This window comes from Salvelinus fontinalis, chromosome 32 (assembly GCF_029448725.1).
Source record: "Salvelinus fontinalis isolate EN_2023a chromosome 32, ASM2944872v1, whole genome shotgun sequence".
Classification (NCBI taxonomy): domain Eukaryota; kingdom Metazoa; phylum Chordata; class Actinopteri; order Salmoniformes; family Salmonidae; genus Salvelinus; species Salvelinus fontinalis.
In genome coordinates, this window is record NC_074696.1 from 12891542 (window position 1) to 12908513 (window position 16972).

The 16972-nt window shown below is 42.5% G+C and overlaps 1 protein-coding gene across 2 annotated transcripts in view; it reads right to left on the bottom strand.

Annotated features, from left to right (window-relative positions):
- Nucleotides 1-16972, bottom strand: part of LOC129830762 (hyccin-like) — a 30028-nt gene that overhangs the window by 7089 nt on the left and 5967 nt on the right. For both annotated transcript variants that reach the window (XM_055893458.1, XM_055893459.1), the window contains exons 2-11: nucleotides 10786-10867; nucleotides 7172-7273; nucleotides 6774-6956; nucleotides 6299-6379; nucleotides 6034-6149; nucleotides 5577-5672; nucleotides 4867-4983; nucleotides 4488-4575; nucleotides 4134-4240; nucleotides 3825-3883 (exon numbers count right to left, since the gene is read on the bottom strand). In XM_055893458.1, coding sequence (XP_055749433.1) covers nucleotides 3825-3883; nucleotides 4134-4240; nucleotides 4488-4575; nucleotides 4867-4983; nucleotides 5577-5672; nucleotides 6034-6149; nucleotides 6299-6379; nucleotides 6774-6956; nucleotides 7172-7273; nucleotides 10786-10836 — 1000 coding nt within the window. In that variant the 5' untranslated portion in view covers nucleotides 10837-10867. The remainder of the gene's footprint in view (nucleotides 1-3824; nucleotides 3884-4133; nucleotides 4241-4487; nucleotides 4576-4866; nucleotides 4984-5576; nucleotides 5673-6033; nucleotides 6150-6298; nucleotides 6380-6773; nucleotides 6957-7171; nucleotides 7274-10785; nucleotides 10868-16972) is intronic.

Genomic DNA, 16972 nt, shown 5'->3' on the forward strand with positions numbered 1-16972 from the left:
AATCCTAGTAAAAATTCCCTGTTTTAGGTCAGTTAGGATCACCACTTTATTTTAAGAATGTGAAATGTCAGAATAAGAGAGAGAATTATTTACTTCAGCTTTTATTTCTTTCATCACATTCCCAGCGGGTCATAAGTTTACATACACTCAATTAGTATTTGGTAGCATTGCCTTTAAATTGTTTAACTTGGGTCAAACGTTTTGGGTAGACTTCCACAAGCTTCCCACAATAAGTAGGGTGAATTTTAGTCCATTCCTCCTGACAGAGCTGGTGTAACTGAGTCAGGTTTGTAAGCCTCCTTGCTCGCACACGCTTTTTCAGTTCTGCCCACAAATTTTCTATAGGATTGAGGTCAGGGCTTTGTGATGGCCACTCCAATACCTTGACTTTGTTGTACTTAAGCCACTTTGGAAGTATGTTTTGGGTCATTGTCCATTTGGAAGACCCATTTGCGACCAAGCTTTAACTTCCTGACTGATGTATTGAGATGTTGCTTCAATATATGTTCTTAATTTTGCTTCCTCATAATGCCATCTATTTTGTGAAGTGCACCAGACCCTTCTGCACCAAAGCACCCCCACAACATGATGCTGCCACCCCCGTTCTTCACGGTTGGGATGGTGTTCTTCGGATTGCAAGCCTCCCCAATTTCCCTCCAAACATAAGGATGGTCATTATGGCCAAACAGTTCTGTTTTTGTTTCATCAGACCAGATGATATTGCTCCAAAAAGTACGATATTTTCCCCCATGTGCAGTTTCAAACCGTAGTCTGGCTTTTTTAATGGTGGTTTTGGAGCAGTGGCTTCTTCCTTGCTGAGCGGCCTTTCAGGTTATGTCGATAAAGGACTCGTTTTACTGTGGATATAGACACTTTTGTACCTGTTTCCTCCAGCATCTTCACAAGGTCCTTTGCTGTTGTTCTGGGATTGAGTCGCACTTTTTGCACAAAAGTATGTTCATCTCTAGGAGACAGAACGCATCTCCTTCCTGAGTGGTATGACGGCTGCGTGGTCCCATGGTGTTTATACTTGCGTACTATTGTTTGTACAGATGAACGTGGTACCTTCAGGCATTTGGAAATTGCTCCCAAGGATAAACCAGACTTGTGGAGGTCTACAATTTGTTTTCTGAGGTCGGCTCGTTTCTTTTGATTTTCCCATGATGCCAAGCAAAGAGGCACTGCGTTTGAAGGTAGGCCTTGAAATACATCCACAGGTACACCTCCAATCCACCTCCAAATTATGTCAATTAGCCTATCAGAAGCTTCTAAAGCCATGACATCATTTTCTGGAATTTTCTAAGCTGTTTAAAGGCACAGTCAACTTAGTGTATGTAAACTTCTGACCCACTGGAATTGTGATACAGGGAATTATAAGTGAAATAATCTGTCTGTAAACATTTGTTGGAAAAAGACTTGTGTCATGCACAACGTAGATGTCCTAACCGACTTGCCAAAACTATAGTTTGTTAACAAGACATTTGTGGAGTGGTTGAAAAACAAGTTTTAATGACTCCAACCTAAGTGTATGTAAACTTCCGACTTCAACTGTATAGGCAGTGATAATGCATCCGTAATATGTACAGGCCTTGATAATGCATCCGTAATATGTATATACAGTGATAATGCATCCGTAATATGTACAAGCCTTGATAATGCATCCGTAATATGTATATACAGTGATAATGCATCCGTAATATGTACACGCCTTGATAATGCACCAGTAATATGTACAGGCAGTGATAATGCATCAATAATGTGTACATGCGGCGATAATGCATCCGTAATATGTATATACAGTGATAATGCATCAGTAATATGCATTTACAGTGATAATGCATCAGTAATGTGTACAGACAGTGATAATGCATCAGTAATGTGTACAGGCAGTGATAATGCATCAGTAATGTGTACATGCAGTGATAATGCATCCACAATATGTACAGGCTGTGATCATGCATCAGTAATATGTATATACAGTGATAATGCATCAGCGATATGTTATTTCACTGCTGCTAACTACTTGTTTCTATGATCTCGTATTGTTATCTGTATTTTTTTGAAACTGCATTGTTGGTAAGGGGCCTGTAAGTAAGCATTTCACTGTACACCTGTTGTATTCAGCGCATGTGACTAAAAACATTTGATTTGACAGTGATAATGTATAGAGGACAATGTGGAGACAGATGAGCAGTGATGTAGTGAATAATACATAGATAAGTAAATATCTTGATGTGGAGAACCCATGACATGCTGAACTCCAGGTCCTCCTGGAACTGATAACCTCTCATTAGTAGTCAGTAGAGCTGTGTGGATGGGAAGGGTCTGGAACTGATAACCTCTCATTAATAGTCAGTAGAGCTGTGTGGATGGGAAGGGTCTGGAACTGATAACCTCTCATTAATAGTCAGTAGAGCTGTGTGGATGGGAAGGGTCTGGAACTGATAACCTCTCATTAGTAGTCAGTAGAGCTGTGTGGATGGGAAGGGTCTGGAACTGATAACCTCTCATTAGTAGTCAGTAGAGCTGTGTGGATGGGAAGGGTCTGGAACTGATAACCTCTCATTAGTAGTCAGTAGAGCTGTGTGGATGGGAAGGGTCTGGAACTGATAACCTCTCATTAATAGTCAGTAGAGCTGTGTGGATGGGAAGGGTCTGGAACTGATAACCTCTCATTAGTAGTCAGTAGAGCTGTGTGGATGGGAAGGGTCTGGAACTGATAAGCTCTCATTAGTAGTATTGGATTCTGGGTAAACTTTGAACATTGAAATGCTAAAGATCAGAAGCAGAGTATATAATTGAGTGACGAGACTGGCTTTTATGTCAGAAGTTAATGGTTCTCTGTAGAAAGACAGATGCTTTGGAATGTGTTGGGTGGAGATCTTGGAAACTAACAATGTCACTGAGGGTGAGAGGGTAATGTATAACGTTAACATTATGTCAGGATGTCACTCACTGAGGGTGAGAGGGTAATGTATAACGTTTACATTACGTCAGGATATGTCACTCACTGAGGGTGAGAGGGTAATGTATAACGTTTACATTATGTCAGGATATGTCACTCACTGAGGGTGAGAGGGTAATGTATAACGTTTACATTACGTCAGGATATGTCACTCACTGAGGGTGAGAGGGTAATGTATAACGTTTACATTATGTCAGGATATGTCACTCACTGAGGGTGAGAGGGTAATGTATAACGTTTACATTATGTCAGGATATGTCACTCACTGAGGGTGAGAGGGTAATGTATAACGTTTACATTATGTCAGGATATGTTATTGTTAGCCATCAGGGATACTTGGGAGGAGAAGAGACACAGTCTGGTATCAATAACCAAGACAGCCTTGAGTTGGGGAGGAGTGAACACTTTGGGGTAGAGGTCAGGTCAGATGAAGTGAGGAAGAACAGATTCTAAGGTTCTGTCTAGCAACAGAGATGTATTGACTGTTCGGTTGTGGAGGACGAGACAGCCTAGGAGAAAGGGTTACATATCAGTGCTTGTGTGAATTACAGCTGTAACGACCCTTTGGGAAGAATTAAACTTTGTTAAGCTTCTCTCGTGTCCTTGAGTTATTTACTCAGAAAAAGACGAACCTAACAGTAGTCAGTCGAGCTGCGTTGATGGGAAGGGTCTGGAACTGATAACCTTTCATTAGTAGTCAGTAATTGTCCTACAGACAGGCCACTACAGAGACAGACAGACTAATGTCTTTAAATCACTAGACAAGCTACAGAGAATAGGTCAGATATCCTACTGAGACTAGGATAGTGTTCCTAAACCCAGTCCTGTTTGTGTGCATGTGTGTGTGATTGTATCTTACCATGTCGTTTCCAGCGGTGTCCTCTGATAGAGAGTGATGTGACTGCGTTCCGTGAGATCCTACAGGACGGAATGCACAATTGAGAGGGGCCATTATTAGAAGTTCAAAACAGGTAAACAGGAAACGTCATTTAAAATCATCACCCATCAGAAAACAATATTGATCTAACGTGGCACATGCTACCGTTATGGAATGCAATGTCAAAATCCAAATATATTCAAATGTCCACACAAAAAAAGATGAATCTACGAAACTATACCTATAGATGAACCATGAAAACGGTGTCGATAGAATTTATACATAACATACCTAGACGAAGTAGGAGTCATCTCCACCTGAATGATGCGAGTTCCTTCTTTACTAGCGCCAGACTTTAGCGCTGCACACTGTTGGGACGACTTGATGGCATTACCCACCTAAACACACAATGTTAGGCATTGACAACGGGACTGTTGATCAACCGCTGCCTGCTGTGAAGCCGTGAGACACGGCAGCAGCCTTCAAGATTAACATCTCAATGTCTCAACATTGAATAATCTACTGGGATTACTGGCACCCCACACACCATGGGAGAGGTCAGTGTCCTGGCACACACCGGCGTGTGTGTGTGTGTGTGTGTGTGTGTGTGTGTGTGTGTGTGTGTGAGAGAGAGATGTCACCCACCAGTAGAGCTTCAGGGAACAATTCTAGCTGAGCTCGGTACAGAACATCATCCAGCGCCTTGGAACCCAGGTCCATCTCCCCATTACACCTGGAAGACACACACACACACACACACACACACACACACACACACACACACACACACACAGGGTCCGGGTCAAGGTTAAAATCAGGGGTCAGAGGTTAGGGCTAGTGTGTATCAGAGGAGGCTGGTGGGGGGAGCTATAGGAGGATGGGCTCATTGTAATGAATGGAACAGAGTCAAACATGTGGTTTCCACATGTTTGATGCCGTTTTATTTATTCTATTTCAGCCATTACAATGAGCCCGTCCTCCTATAGCTCTTCCCACCAGCCTCCTCTGGTGTGTGTGTTCTCACAGTGCGTAGTGTATCCCAGTGACGAGTTGAACCAGGAAGTCAGAGGTGACGGTCAGACGAGAGCTGATGCCTTTATACCTCCTCAAATGTTGTCGTGGGAAACCACAGATACACACCCTGTTAACCAAATCACAGGGCAGAGAATACAGTCAACCAATCACAGTACAGAGAACAGAGTCAACCAACCGAAACACAAAGGACAAGCTTTGAGAAATGTGTCAGCCAGCGTATTTTGTTTTATAAAAGAGCACTATGATTTGAAAAATCCATACCAGTCGAGCTATACTGCTATGTTTTGGCAGGTTTTGCAAGCAAACATAGTTTTTGGGACAAGAAAGTCTCTTACTTGTGTCTAAATGTATTAACCTCAAGCAGCCCTGTTCCTAAAGGCCACAGTGGTGCCAGCATTCATGTTCTTTTCCAGTAGAACTGTAGTGAGCCAATCACCTCTCTGAGTGGCTTTAGCTCAGTGTTCAACACACTGCCAGCAGATGAAGTAGTCCTCACAGAGAGATGTGTGTGTCCTAGCCTCTCTAGGAAGTGGTAGTATCTTGGCTCAGTTCCACACTCAAGTCTTAAAGAGGATCAGTTGAGCAGATGCTGGCATGTGTGTGTGTGTGTGTGTGTGTACGCATGTGAGTGTGTGTTGAGAATGGACTTTCCCCGATGGCAGAACAGCACAGGGTCATGAAGTATTATCTGTGTGTTACCTGGAGCTGAGCTGGCAGAGGGACTGCAGAGAGGAGGAGGACATGTAACTGAGGGACGCATTGTAACTCAACAGCAGGAAGGTCAGCACCTCGAACCTACACACACACACACACACACACACACACACGTTTGTTTTACTATCCTTGTAGCGACCAAAACATTTATTCCCATTAAAAATCATATTTTCCCTAATCACTAACCCATAACTCCTCACTAACTTTATTTCCAACCCCTAAACCTAAAACAGGCTTTTTCCCTTGTGGGGACCGGCGAAATGTCCCCCTTGTCCGAATTGACCTTGTTTTGTCCCCACAACAATAGTAAAACCACACGCACACATACAAAATGCAACATTAACACAAACCAAGAACTGTTACACAACAGTCAATTAGTCATGAAAGAAATGTAGCACACAGCAGTCGAGTTCCAACTCAACCATAGCTCTCTGTCTCTGACCTGTTCTGAGCAGTGAATGTTTCTCTCTGTAGGTGAGGCCCGCTGTACACCACTCTACTCAGCCCGTGATTGGCTAAAGCCCCTTCAGTCAACGCCAGGGAGCCAATGTGGGAGGGCTGGGGGAGGGGTTTATTCATATTAATAACTTGATTCATAGAACGTTTCGAGTCATGGATTAGAAACACTTTCATCTGGGGAAGACTGAACAGTTGGTCGTCTCTATCCACACACTACTGTTCATAGAGAAAGACGGACTTGTACTTACCTCGTGGTAAACTGAGGGTTTGGAGAGGGAGGGGACAGTGAAAGAGAGGACTTTACTCTGTCCATCCTTATCTACGATCTCCTACATAGAGAGGGGGGGGGGGGACGGACGGACGGAATGTCAGGTTGAACGAAATAACATTTGTTATAAGAGCGTGCCAAGAAAGCCATGTCTGAGTGGTGTGTGTGTGTGTGTGTGTGTGTGTGTGTGTGTGTGTGTGTGTGAGTGTGTGTGAGTGTGTGTCTGAGTGGTGTGGTGTGTGTGTGTGTGTGTGTGTGTGTGTGTGTCTGAGTGGTGTGTGTGTGTCTGAGTGGTGTGTGTGTGTGTTCAAAGGCCTGCCAGGCAATGTCAGAGCTGCTAAATGTCAGGATGAGTAATCACTGAGACAGGATGATGACTGACAGCTGACCTACTCTGTTATTCTGAGAGAGAGAGAGAGAGAGAGAGTGTGTGTGTGTGTTGGTGTGTCTCTCACCAGGTTGTATATCCCCAGTAGCAGGGCCTCTATACAGCCTGAGGTGTGTGGGTCCCTGGCTGCAGACGGAGCCAGGAGGAGGGACCAGAGCAGCTCAGGGAGGAACTGCAGCACAAACCGCTGCAGCCAAAGCTCCCCGCTACGGTAGAACTCAAACAGCTGGTGACACACGGGTTCCAACAGCTAGAAGAGAGATAGAGAGGACAAGGTTTGAGAGGAGAGTTCACTTTAAGTTTTAGTTTCAACATACCTAGGTTGTTGTTTCATCTAAACCACTTTAAAAAGTTAACTGGTTATTTAGCAAAGAACAGAAGCTCCTGGCTAGTATTATTCAGAATGAAGCAATACTAGTGGAAAAGGATTGTATCAGTGTGTGTGTGTGTGTGTGTAATACGTACGTCACTGTAGTTCTCTCTGATGACTTTGTAGAGCGCTGGGACCAGGGAGCCTTTCTCCTTCAGAGACGCTGCGTAGCTGGACACTGCACTGTCAGGAAGGGTCTGTACACAATCACACAGATCAACACTCTGTACTCTGAGTAACCTTGAAATAAACAGGTAACGATGTGTGTGTATGCGTGTGAGAGAATGAGTGAGTGAAAGAGAGCAACAACTAGAACAAAGTCCTCTCATGCTTTGTTGATTTCAAAAAAGCTTTTGACTCAATTTGGCATGAGGGTCTGCTATACACATTGATGGAAAGTGGTGTTGGGGGAAAAACATACGACATTATAAAATCCATGTACACAAACAACAAGTGTGCGGTTAAAATTGGCAATAAACACACATTTCTTTTCTCAGAGCCGGGGTGTGAGACAGGGATGCAGCTTAAGCCCCACCTCCTTCAACATATATATCAGTGAATTGGCGAGGGCACTAGAACAGTCTGCAGCACCTGTCCTCACCCTACTAGAATCTGAAGTCAAATATCTACTGTTTGCTGATGATCTGGTGCTTCTGTCCCCAACCAAGAAGGGCCGACAGCAGCATCTAGATCTTCTGCACAGATTGGGTCCAAACAGTGAATCTCACTAAGACCAAAATAATGGTGTTCCAAAAAAGGTCCAGTTGCCAGGACAACAACTACAAATTCTATCTAGACACCGTTGCCTTAGAGCACACAAATAATTATACAGTGCCTTCGGAAAGTATTCAGACCCCTTTACTTTTTCCACATTTTGTTAAGTTACAGCCTTATTCTAAGATGGATTTAAAATAAATAAATAAAATATATATAATCTCAAATCTACACACAATACCCCATAATGACAAAGCAAAAACAGGTTTTTAGAAACATTTGCAAATGTATGTATTTATATATTTAAAAAACTAAACAGAAACACCTTCTTTATATAAGTATTCAGACCCTTTGCTATGAGACTTGAAATAGAGCTCAGGTGCATCCTGTTTCCATTGATCATCCTTGAGATGTTTCTACAACTTGATTAGAGTCCACCGGTGGTAAATACAATTGATTGGACATGATTTGGAAAGGCGCACACCTGTCTATATAAGGTCCCACAGTTGACAGTGCATGTCAGAGCAAAAACCAAGCCATGCGGTCGAAGGAATTGTCTGTAGAGCTCCGAGACAGGATTGTGTCGAGGCACAGATCTGAGAAGGGTACCCAAACATTTCTGCAGCATTGAAGGTCCCCAAGAACACAGTGGCCGCCAGGTCAAACTTAGCAATCGGGGGAGACGATTGGAGGTGACCAAGAACCCGATGGTCACTCTGACAGAGCGCCAGAGTTCCCCTGTGGAGATGGGAGAACCTTCCAGAAGGACAAACATCTCTGCACACTCCACCAATCAGGCCTTTATGGTAGAGTGGCCGGCAGAGACTGGGATTGTCAGGATCGAGAGAAAGATGAACGGCGCAAAGTACAGAGAGATCCTTGATGAAAACCTGCTCCAGAGCGCTCAGGACCTCAGACTGGGGCAAAGGATCATCTTATAACAGGACACCAACCCTAAGCACACAGCCAAGACAACGCAGGACTGGCTTCGGGACAAGTCTCTGAATGTCCTTGAGCGGCCCAGCCAGACTTGAACCCGTTCGAATATCTCTGGAGAGACCTGAAAATAGCTGTAAAGCGACGCTCCACATCCAACCTGACAGAGCTTGAGAGGATCTGCAGAGAAGAATGGGAGAAACTCCCCAAATACAGGTGTGCCAAGCTTGTAGCATCATACCCAAGAAGACTCGAGGCTGTAATCGCTGCCAAAGGTGCTTCAACAAAGTACTGAGTAAAGGGTCTGAACACAAATTTGCAACAATTTCTAAAAACCTGTTTTTGCTTTGTCATTATGGGGTATTGTGTGTAGTTTGATGAGAACCCCCCCCCTACCCACAATTTAATACATTTTAGAATAAGGCTGTAATGTAACAAAAATTTGAAAAATGTCAAGGGGTCTGAATACTTTCCGAATCCACTGTACCTACCTCAACACCAATACCACAGATAACTTCCACAAAGCTGTGAATGATCTAAGAGACAAGGCAAGAAGGTGTTCTATGCCATCCAAATGAACATAAAACTCTACATCCCAACTAGGACCTGGCTAAAAATGCTTCCATCAGTTATAGAACCTCTATGATTGTGAAGTCTGCGGTCCACTCACTAACCAAGAATTCACAAAATGGGACAATCAACCAATTGAGACTGCATGCAGCTTTCTACAAAAATATCCTTCACCTTCAACACAAAACCTCAAACAAAGCATGCAGAGCAGAATTGGGACAAGTTATTAAAATCCAGAAAAGAGTTGTTAAACTCTACAGCCACCTAAAAGGAAGCGATGCCCACACAGATTAAACTAGATAAGAGTCCCCTCAGCCAGCTGGTTTTGTGGCTCTGTTCAAACACAAAACAGACCACCGAGGACAGCAACACAACTAGACCCAACCAAATTATGAGAAAGCAAAAAGATAACTACTTGACACACTGGAAAGAGTGAACCAAAAAAACAGAGCAAATTGGAATGCTGTCTGTCCCTAAACAGTACAAAGTGGCAGAATACCTGACCACAGTGACTGACCCAAAATTAAGACCAGCTCTGACTATGTACAGACTCAGTGAGAATAGCCTTGCTAATGAGAGAGGCCGTCGTAGGCAGACCTGGCTCTCAAGAAAGGACAGGCTATGTGCACACTGCCCACAAAATTAGGTGGAAACTGAGCTGCACTTCCTAACCTCCTGTCAAATGTATGACCATATTAGAGACACATATTTCACTTAGATTACAAAGACCCACAAATTTTTAAAAACAAAACCCAATTTTGATAAACTCCCATATCTACTGTGTGAAATACCACAGTGTGTCATCACAGCAGCAAGATGTGTGACCTGTTGCCACAAGAAAAGGGAAACCAGTGAAGAACAAACACCATTGTCAATATAACCTATATTTATGTTTATTTATTTTCCCTTTTGCACTATTTCCCACAGTCTAAGGCTGGCTTCCAAGTTAAGTGAGCATTGTGTCAAGAAGCAGTGCGGCTTGGCGGGGTCGTGTTTCGGAGGACACATGCAGCAACGGGACAAGACTAACTACCAATTGGATATTACAGAAAAAAAAGGGTAAAAAGTCATTAAAAAAATTACTCTCATATCTTTTAGGCGAAATACCAATCACAGCAGCAAGATTGGTGGACCGTTGCCATGAGAACAGGTCAACCAGTGGAACAAAACACCATTATAAATACAACCAATACTTCTGTTAATTTATCTTACCGCTAAAACACTCTACATAGATGATAATATAACACTTGAGATATCTTTATCATTTTTTAAACCTTTGAGTGTAATGTTTACAGTTCTGATAGCTTTTTGTTGATGTTGAATTTGTTTATATCACTTGCTTTGGTAAACATATGTTTCCCATGCCAATAAAGCCCCTTTGAATTGAGAGTGAGACAGAGTGACAGTGACAGAGTGACAGAGGTGCAGTGAATACTGATGTAGACACATTGACACTGGTTCTCCTCTAATACACACACACCTCCCTCACCTTAAACTCTGACAGCCATTCCTCCACCACTCCTTGGTTCATAGCCAACATCTTCCGTCATCTGCTGTGGACACACCTCTACCTGGGAAGCAAGCATAGAGGCTGTTGTTAAAAGTTACCTTTGGGCAAAAACGCAAATATAACAACTTTAAACTGTATAACTGATCAATGCACCATCATACTAGGTCATTTAAAGCTTAAAAACAAAAAAATGTATTAAGATATTAAGCTACAGAAGTGCCTTTTCTTACCGATCTCTACAGCTTTCACCCAAAAAACAAATCCTGTGAAATGACTTCAACAACTAGCTAGCTACATCTGGCTAGCTCAGCTACTGAACTAGCTAGCTCAGCTACTGAACTAGCTAGCTCAGCTACTGAACTAGCTAGCTCAGCTACTGAACTAGCTAGCTCAGCTACTGAACTAGCTAGCTACATCTGGCTAGCTCAGCTACTGAACTAGCTAGCATGTCCAGAATGACATCAATGAACCACTAAAAAGACACACCTCATTTATTTTTGAAAATTGAGAAAGGAGTTTGTGCCTAAAGTTGACCTTTAATACAAAAAGACACACAATACAAAAAGCCTTCCTTCTCGTTTCTCCCTTGATTGCAATTTCAGACATTCTCAGCTGTTTCTCAGCTCTCTCATTATCAACAGCACTCTCCCTCGCTCTCTTTCACTTCCTCTCTTTATTATGTTACTTCAGGCTCTCCGCAAGTTACATAAAAGTGTGTGAGAGAGAGAGAGAATGAGTGAGAAAGAAAGAGGGAGAAAGAGAGAGCAAACAGTGAAGAACAAACAACATTGTAAATACAACCCATATTTATGTATTTTCCCTTTCGTACTTTAACTATTTGAACATAATTACAGCACTGTATATAGCCATAATATGACATTTGAAATATCTTTATTCCCTTGGAACTTTTGTGAGTGTAATGTTTACTGTTCATTTTACTTTTGTTTACTATCTAGTTCACTTGCATTGGCAATGTTAACATATGTTTTCCATGTCAATAAAGCCCTTAAATTGAAATGAATTGAGAGAGAGAGAACTCACATGCAGGATCATGTGCTCAACTTAGTTGTAGAAATTCCACTTAAGATTCTTTATATTCATATGGGACGTCAGTAACACACACACACACACACAATTTGTCTGGTTCCACGAGACCACACACACACACACAGACCACTCCTTGTATGGTATAAACAGAGCTAGATGAATCATGTAAATATCATCCAGCTACAGTATGTTTCCATGGACCCCGCCTACCAGACTAGAGAACACAAAACGACCAAACTTTGACCATGGCAACAGGGGATCACTGGAAGTCAGTCATTTCAACCGGGTAGAGAGACAGTGGAGTGTTGCGAGGCAGCCGGGTATGCCCAACACCAAACAGGAACTTCAGAGTGTTGCTTCTAATATTCCCCTCTGTAGGTATGTTTTTATTAACTTGTCCAGTCGTCGACCTTTGGAACGTTTGCATATTATTATTTTTTGGGACAATTGCCTGCTAAGGTGTGTTTACATTGAACTATCTTGTGTCAATAAAAACAGCTTGGTGTAATGCGTCACACCTAAAATGTAAAATAAAGAAACCACTAAAAACTACAGGGGTGAATAAAAACCTAATGGTTGAAGTGTTTCCACTACCTATTTAGGCAAATTGTGCATTAATAAATTGGCGCCCGCCTGTATGCCCTCCCACCTACAGAGCCTTCAGAATGTATTCACGCCCCTTTGACTTTCTCCACATGTTGTTGTGTCACAGCCTGAATTTAAAAATAATTAAATTGAGATTTTCTTTTGTCAATGGCCTTTGACTTTCTCCACATTTTGTTGTGTCACAGCCTGAATTTAAAAAAGATTAAACTTAGATTTTTTTTTGTCAATGGCCTATAACACAATAGGCCATAATGTGAAAGTGGAATTTTTTTAAACATCTTTTAATTTTTAGTTAATAGTAAAGAAAAAGAAATCTGAAATGTCTTGAGTCAATTAGTATTCAACTCCTTTGTTATGGCAAGTCTAAATAGGTTCAAGAGTAACAATTTGCTTAACAAGTCACATTATAAGTTGCAGGACTCACTGTGTGCAATAATAGTGTTTAACATGATTGTTGAATGACTACCTCATCTCTGTACCCCAAACAGGTAAAAGTCCCTCAGTCGAGCAGTGAATTTCAAACACAGATTTAACCACAAAGACCAGGGAGGTTTTGCAATGCTTCGCAAAGGGCACCTATTGGTAGATTGGTAAATATAAAAAAAGCAGACATTGAATATCCCTTTGAGCCTAGTGAAGTTATTAATTAAGCTCTGGATGGCGTATCAATACACCCAGTCACTACAAAGATACAGGTGTCCTTCCTAACTCAGTTAATGGAGAGGAAGCAAACCGCTCAGGGATTTCACCATGAGGCCAATGGTGACTTTAAAACAGTTAAACTCTAATGGCTGTAATATGACAAAACTGAGGATGGATCAACAACATTGTAGTTACTCCACAATACTAACCTAATTGACAGAGTGAAAAGAAAGAAATCTGTACATAATAAAAATATTCCAAAACATGCATCCTGTTTGCAACAAGGTACTAAAGAAATACTGCAAAAAATGTGGCAAAGCAATTAACTTTTCCCCCTGAATATAAAATGTTATGTTTGGTGCAAATCCAATACAACACATTACTGAGTACTACTCTCCAAATTTTCAAGCATAGTCGTGGCTGCATCATGTTATGTGTATGCTTGTAATCGTTAAGGACTGGGGAGTTTTTCAGGATAAAAAAAAGAAACGGAATGGAGCTAAGCACAGGCAAAATCCTAGAGGAAAACCTGGTTCAGTCTGCTTTCCACCAGACACTGGGAGAGGAATTCCTCTTTCAGCAGGACAATAACCTAAAACACAAGGCCAAATATACACTGGAGTTGCTTACCAAGAAGACAGTGAATGTTCCCGAGTGGTCGAGTTACAGTTTTGACTTAAATCTACTTGAAAATCTATGGCAAGGCCTGAAAATGTTTGTCTAGTAATGGTCAACAACCAATTTAACAGAGCTTGAAGAATTTTGAAAATAATAAATGGGCAAATGTTGCACAATCCAGGTGTGGAAAGATCTTATGGACTTCCCCAGAAAGACTCACAGCAGTAATTGCTGCGAAAGATGCTTCTACAAAGTATTGACTCAGTGGTGTGAGTACTTAGGTAAATGTGATACCCTACATGACCAAAAATATGTGGACACCTGCTCGTCAAACATCTCATTCCAAAATCATGGGCATTAATATGGAGTTGGTGCCCCTGTTGCAGCTATAACAGCCTCCACTCTTCAGGGAAGGCTTTCCACTAGATGTTGGAACATTGCTGCAGGGACTTGCTTCCATTCAGCCACAAGAGCATTAGTGAGGTCGGGCACTGATGTTGTGCGATTAGGCCTGGCTCGCAGTCGGCATTCAAATTCATCCCAGAGGTGTTTGATGGGGTTGAGGTCAGGGCTCTGTGCAGGCAAGTCATGTTCTTCCACACCGATCGACAAACCATTTCTGTACGGACCTCGATTTGTGCACTGGGGCATTGTCATGCTGAAACAGGAAAGGGCCTTCCCCAAATTGTTGCCAGAAAGTTGGAAGCACAGAATAGTCTAGAATGTCATTGTATGCTATAGCGTTAAGATTTCCCTTCACTGGAACGAAGGAGCATGAACCATGAAAAACAGCCCAGACCATTATTCCTCCTACATCAAACTTTACAGTTGACACTATGCATTGGGGCAGGTAGTATTCTCCTGGCATCCGCCAAACCCAGATTCATCCATCGGACTGCCAGATGGTGAAGCGTGATTCATCACTCCAGAGAACGCGTTTCCACTGCTCCAGAGTCCAATGGCGGCAAGCTTAACACCACTCCAGCCGACGCTTGGCATTGCGCATGGTGATCTTAGGCTTGTGTGCAGCTGTTCAGCCATGGAAACCCATTTCATGAAGCTCCCGACGAACAGTTCTTCTGCTGATGTTGCTTCCAGAGGCAGTTTGGAACTCGGTAGGGAGTGTTGAAACTGAGTACAGATGATTTTTAAGCTCTATGTGCTTCAGCACTCGGCGGTCCCGTTCTGTGAGCTTGTGTGTCCTACCACTTCGCGGCTGAGCTGTTATTGCTCCTAGACGTTTCCACTTTACAATAACAGCCCTTACAGTTGACCGGGGCAACTCTAGCAGGGCAGAAAATTGACAAACTGACTTGTTGGAAAGGTAGCATCCTATGACGGTACCATGTTGAAAGTCACTGAGATCTTTTGTAAGGACATGAAGATTGCATGGCTGTGTGCTCGATTTTATACACCTGTCAGAAACGGGTGTGGCTAAAATAGCCAAATCCACTAATTTGTCCACATACAGAAACACTTTTGTAAATATAGTTTATTTCATTTCAATAAATTTGCAGAAATTTCTAAAAACATGTTTTCACATTGTCATTATGGGGTATTGTGTGTAGATGGGTGAGAAAAACAAACATTTAATCCATTTTGAAATCAGGCTGTAACACAACAAAATGTGGAATAAGTCAAGAGGTATGAATACTTTGAGGCAATGTATCTGCTTCATGTCTCAGGCAGCCCGCGAAAGCCAGCTTGGATAGAATGCAATAATTGACTAATATGTGCCATATTCTAATAATTCTCATGTGCCAATGTATCGGCACGGTCCGTGGTCGCCAAGGTGAAACTTGCATTCCTGTACATCTGAAATAATTGGATGGTGAAATATGCCAGCCAATCAGAACTGCAAGGTGAAGGCCTTCTTGAAAGTCAGGACAATCATTGTCCTGCAAAGAAACGTGATTTTTATAGTAATTTTTTTTATTTTGCAAGTAGTAGACATTTCAAATTAAATGTGGGGTGGAGCTTACAGTTACGGAATTTACTGTTTCCATTATCATTTGTCGCAATAAATAAAGTTTGACCCAGTTGAATGGATAAAAATGTCTCCTATATCTGCCGTTTCCATAAAACATTTTGCGACATTTCTTTTATTAAAAAAAACCTGGGTCAATGGAAACCTGCAGAGAGCATGCCAATCAATCTAGCTGCAACTCCCCCCACACACACTCCATTCCCAGTCTCACACACACTCCATTCCCAGTCTCACACACAGTCCATTCCCAGTCTCACACACAGTCCATTCCCAGTCTCACACACACACACACACACAAACACACTCCATTCCCAGTCTCACACACAAACACACTCCATTCCCAGTCTCACACACAAACACACTCCATTCCCACACACCAGTCTCACACACACACACACCATTACCACACACACACACACCATTACCACACACACACACACACACACACACACACACACACACACACACACACACACACACACACACACACACACACACACACACACACACACACACACACACACACACACACACACACAATTCTCTGTCCTTTCTCCCAAATAACACACTCCTCCCCACCCCACCCACTTAAAACTGGATTCGTGTAAGCATGGGCTTGCCTACACCAGTCTTTTTCCTTATAAAACCATGAAGGGAAGTGAACAAGTTTTGTGAAAATGGACAGGACAAGCAAACGCTGCTCTGGCATGTTATCAGACAGGAGCAAAAGCCAGGAAGCGAATGGACCAATCAGAACACCCTGTTTTGGAGAGCTTGGAAGTGAGAAGAAAGTGCTGCCCCAGATGGTTTTTCCTGTAGAAACAGAAAAGAGACCGAGAGGGAGAGAGAAAGAGAAAGAGCGCGAGAGAATTGGCGAGGACACTAGAACAGTCTGCAGCACCCGACCTCACCCTACTAGAATCTGAAGTCAAATGTCTACTGTTTGCTGATGATCTGGTACTGCTGCACCTGAATCTGCACAGATTCTGTCAGACCTGGGCCCTGACAGTGAATCTCAGTAAGACAAAAATAATGGTGTTCCAAAGAAGGTCCAGTTGCCAAAACCACAAATACAAATACAAATTCCATCTAGACACCGTTGTCCTTGAGTACAGAAAAAAACAATACATACCTCGGCCTAAACATCAGCGCCACAGGTAACTTCCACAAAGCTGTAAACGATCTGAGAGATTGCAAGAAGGGCCTTCCTTCTATGCCATCAAAAGGAACATAACATTTGACGTTCCCGCGATTCATCCGATAGCG